Below are 4,929 nucleotides of genomic sequence, written 5' to 3'. Positions count from 1 at the left end.
CGAAGTCGGTGCCAAGGACCACTTCCGGCGCCGGAGCCGCGTACGAGCCTACTCGAGGCGGAAGAACGAAGCCAGCAAGGGCCTGGCCGCAAGTGCGTTCAATTGTCGGGACGTCCAAGTCCCTCGTTCTTCCGTGCTTCCTCTTTCGGCAAGTCGTTGCGGCACCTTCCCAAAGCGCGCAGACCCGCTAATCGCGACGAGCGCGACGTGGCCGTGCCGCCTTTCCCTCGGCAGCAAGCAAAACGCCTGGCAACGTCGACGCTCCCCTAACCGCGATCTCGCACCGTGTTTCGTGTGGCGAATTCAAAAGCCGGCCGGCGCTGCTGCAACCATTACGGTCGGTACGCATACGCCGCGGAGGGCGGGACGGTCATCGGAGCGTGCGGTTCCTCCATCGAGTACTGCGCACCTCGGCCGTCGCATCGCCGTGCCATGACCGGCCGCGCGTCAACGCGAACCGGTGCCAGCGAGATCCCTCGCCTGCAAGAACCGACCGGCAGCCTCCGTCACCCGAGGACGCGGAGGCGCTTGCCGCGGACGGCGGGACGGTATGCACTGGTGCACAGCGGACCCGTCACATCGCCAGTTCCTTGACCGACCGCCGACGCTTGTGCCGTTCCTCTCGTACTTGGCAGTCGCCGCGCGATTGTCGGGTCTCGTTCTTGCACGCTCGAACGGTCGGGAGGGCACTCGGCTGGCGTTTCGGGAACGCGCAGCCTCGCCTTCTACCGACGTAACCACGACTCGCCGTTCGCGCTCCGCCGCTCCTGTTTACAGTACTAGGCGGTCCCGCAGCGGTCGGGTCGCGCATTTCGAGCGCTTCGAGCCACGGTGCAGTGGCGGGTCGAAAGCCGACCTATGAGTGCGTTGCGCCGTTTGTACCCGCGTCCGCCACCTGGCCGACCGTCCAAGGTCGCGGTGTTGGCGTCCGCTGGGCGCAACAATTTGTCACGGGGTGCCGCTCCACATTCAGGCAGCCCCGTGGGGAAAAGCCGACCCCGCGTCCAAACGGGGTCAGCGGCAGAAAGTGTCGGGCGCAGACGCAGCTGAGGCGCTCACCCTTCACAATCCGTTAATGATCCTTCCGCAGGTTCACCTACGGAAACCTTGTTACGACTTTTACTTCCTCTAAATGATCAAGTTTGGTCATCTTTCCAACAGACCGGCGCAACCGAAAGGCCGCGCCGGACATCGGTCCGAAGACCTCACTAAATCATTCAATCGGTAGTAGCGACGGGCGGTGTGTACAAAGGGCAGGGACGTAATCAACGCGAGCTTATGACTCGCGCTTACTGGGAATTCCTCGTTCAAGGGGAACAATTGCAAGCCCCTATCCCAATCACGAAAGAAGTTCCACGGGTTACCCAGTCTTTTCAGACAGGGATAAAGACACGCTGCTTCCTTCAGTGTAGCGCGCGTGCGGCCCCGGACATCTAATGGTGTTTTTCACTGGGAGATTCAGAGCGACCGCCGAAATCCCGGAGCGAGCACTCGGATCGCACGAAGCCACCTCTGCCAGTGAAACACGAGAATGCTCCGTGAGAGGTGCCCCGGAAGTTGATTATGCATACGTCACGCAAACCGGTTCCGGAAACAGTTTATTTTTCCGCTCTCTTCGTTTCCTTGGCAACTTTGGCCGCCACTGCAGGGCGCGCATTTCGACCACGCAGTTAAAGCTTTGTAGAACACTTTAACGCAGTCGCGAACAGCAGTTGTGTAGCAAGTATGGACGAGCACGCGGAATTGACACCGGCTGTGCGTCGGCTGTTGCTGGGCGTTTTCAGAAACAGCGGCAACGATCTGAACGGTAAGTGCGACGTACTTGACGCTGATAATAAACTCTGCACGGAATGCTAACTTTGATAGCTCCGCATGAAGACTGGTCAGATAATTGTAAAGCATGCGGGTACACGTGGTAACGGCCGCAATCGGCGCTCGCAAAAATACGGCATGTTGTGAGCAGGCTTTTTTTTTTAATCAGAGCAGTTGCTTACCCAACACCTTACAGTCCTACTATTTAGAATATCACAAGCGCCGGAATTTTCGCAGCGCTCACCAAGCTGCTGTATTACCTTTAATAAAAATGCATGGCGATCTCTGTATTCGCGCATGAATACATGCATGAAAAATTTACTAGAGAAGTAACGTTTTCTTGGTGATTCTTGACCTCTACTCTTTTGGTGTTAACCCGCAAATGTCTTTTCTTTTTCTCTATTTGAAGGTGCTACACAGTGTGACGCCACCGACGCTTTGTCACATACACAGGGCGCATTTTTAGGAAATGGTAAATTGGTCTACATGTGTCTCTGTAGAACTAGTTTTGTATACAGTCGTCTATATATGTAGAGGACAATGCCTTGACGAGCAACGTGTAAGGACTACTTGAAGAAAATTGTGTACCTGCTTAAAATTAACACATATTAACATACTACAATGCTTTTCAATTATCAAACACAGATTCTGCAGCGTCTACTGGTGCGTCACCAAGTCGGGCTTGTCAGCCAGGGACTCCTGCACGTGGTAAGCATGCATACACAAACATGCTAGTGGCATTAGGATGAAGATAGGTCCAGCAGATTGCAAACCCTCTCAAAAAAACCACGAATTACGCAAAACCATTTAATGGCTTCTTGCTCACGCTTCTCAATATTGGGTGCTTAAATAATAAAATTGAATTCAACGAATAGTCAGCTGCACGAAGAGGCCCCATATTTATTATGCAGTGTTTTCAAATTTACTCTCTAAGAAAATTATGCTGTGAATAAGTTATGTATAGTAATATTATGAATTTGCATGATTGTCTGTTCTGATATGCAAAGCGATCCCCACAGCACCCAATATTTGCTGTGCCAAAACAGTGTGACAGTACTAATGCTTTACAGTAAGTGTTCTATGGCTCAGAGAGCATATAGCTTCGTGCCCTGTATCAAAAAAGTCTATTAATGCCAGTTTATATGTATTTTATGTGTGTATAATGCATATTTCAGCTGCAGGGTGTGAGTGGACGAGTGGCGAGACGAAGCTGCTGCTGGACCTCTACGCCTCATATTTCCCTCAAGTTGGCCCTCTGAAAAAATTTCGCAACAAAAAGGCCATGTTTGAAAAAATTGCAACAGACATTAATAATAAACTGGGTGTAATGAGAACTGGTGAGCAGTGCTGCTCTCGGTACAAAACCGTACTGAAAAGAAAAAATGTGGCAGCTGGGAAAAATAATACGTCTGGCTGTTCCCCACAAGAAGTCCCCTACGAGGCCGAGCTTGAAAAAATCAAGTGGCTGGACGACAGCTTGGAACCAGAAGTGGTACGCGACGCAAGTGGAGTGGTATCAAAAAAGACATGTCCACAGTCATCCACCGAGTCTGTTCCACTTGCTGGTTCAAGCTCGTCAACGTCACACTCTCCATCCAGCTCCGTTGGGCAGGACGACACTCCTGATTCAAAAAGAAAACGCCCGAATTCAGCACGCGAGCTCCACCTGCAAACCTTCTTTGAAAAAATGAAGGAGTTAGATGAACGGCGAGCAGAGCGAAAGGCTGAAAGAGACAGCAAGAGGGAAGAGCGACGACTTGCTAAAACACAGCGACGAGAAGAAATGCACAAAGAAAAGATGAATCTTCTCCGTGAAATTTTCAACTTGAAGAAAAATGAATAAAATGTGAAAAGCATGTTTATTGTAAGCATTGTACACATGTGCACGTTGGCAGGCGCATTGATAACAGATTGACAATGTTTGTTGTTGAGGTGAAATAAGGGTTCCAGGGCCCTTTTACAAGACAAAGTTGCAATGATCATTATAATTTCACGCCGTTTTGATGGTAAGAAAAGCTGAACAAAGACTAAGAAATGCAGAACGTTTGTCCATGCAAATTTTCATCAGGCAAATGAAATGTTAATGCACAAGCAATAACCAAATTGCATGACAAAGAAGCCATTTCTCACAGCAGCAGTCACCATGCCTAAAGGACCCCTGACAAATTTTTGTTTTGACTTGAATGCTTTAATTAAGAGCATTGTGTCCGGTAGTCCCCAAACTTTGATCATAAATATTGCAATGTACTGTGTAATTAATGCAAGAATGGCTCCTTGTGACTAATTTTGGCATCACTGTAAAACTACTACTGGAATCACAAAAAATTACACAGCGAACAATCTCAGGAGTCATAAGACTATGTAGACTCGGGCTTTTGTGACGTTCAGAGCGCACTTTTTGAATTTGGGCACCATGCGTGGGAAACAATGAGTCGGGATGGGTGTTCATTACGAATATTCCTCGAAGCGACAGGTTTAACTGACAAGCATAGTGCCCCAACTGCAAGACAAACAACACAAACATTTCAAGCTCGTAATTTTGGTGACATTGTTCCATTAACACAAATGCTCCTCAGTGTAGCCTGCACTAGCTTGGACTTATGCCAATGTCACTACATGTTTCTCAGAATGTTTGTGGTGGCTGACGAGAGCTGGAGCCCAGCTATGTTTGGCCGGTTGACTTTGTCACTTTCTCGTGTCTCACCAGCACGAAGAGTGCAGTTACTATCAATATCACCAGCTATCTTCAGCTGCAGTAGCCATACCGACCAACACGCTGCGGCGTTAGCACTAGTCAGCAATAAGCATGCTGATGGCTTCGCATAGGAAACAATTACACTGATCCAGTCAGATTCCTGCAAACATCTTGGGTTGACTCACGCTATGTGGAAGCTGCTACGTGTCACAAAGCTAAGAAACAAAAAAATCAGGCTGCGCCCTAGCAAGATGAGTCACTACAACACAGTGCGGCATGCATTTTAGCTGGTTAGTACAGTGTTTCCTGTAGAAAACAGTGCTAAAGGATGGGACAAAGCAGGGACACAACCATGGCAGAGACACAACCATGGCACTGACTAACAGCCAAATGTGTCTTATTCTTCCAGTCTAGGTATATAC

At 49.3% G+C, this 4,929-nt stretch overlaps 1 protein-coding gene across 1 annotated transcript; it reads left to right on the top strand.

Moving 5' to 3' along the window:
- The first annotated feature begins 1,435 nt into the window (after nucleotides 1–1,435).
- LOC142792293 (uncharacterized) lies at nucleotides 1,436–3,668 on the top strand. The gene is made up of 4 exons (XM_075885612.1): nucleotides 1,436–1,807; nucleotides 2,222–2,284; nucleotides 2,458–2,520; nucleotides 2,988–3,668. The coding sequence occupies exons 1-4, from the start codon at nucleotides 1,726–1,728 to the stop codon at nucleotides 3,653–3,655; spliced, it is 876 nt and encodes a 291-aa protein (XP_075741727.1). The 5' UTR covers nucleotides 1,436–1,725; the 3' UTR covers nucleotides 3,656–3,668.
- Nucleotides 3,669–4,929: the final 1,261 nt, after the last annotated feature.

The sequence above is a fragment of the Rhipicephalus microplus genome, unplaced genomic scaffold, assembly GCF_043290135.1.
Source record: "Rhipicephalus microplus isolate Deutch F79 unplaced genomic scaffold, USDA_Rmic scaffold_211, whole genome shotgun sequence".
Taxonomy (NCBI): Eukaryota; Metazoa; Arthropoda; class Arachnida; order Ixodida; family Ixodidae; genus Rhipicephalus; species Rhipicephalus microplus.
Note: the sequence above shows the minus strand (reverse complement) of the source record. Positions and strands in the feature narration are given on the sequence as shown.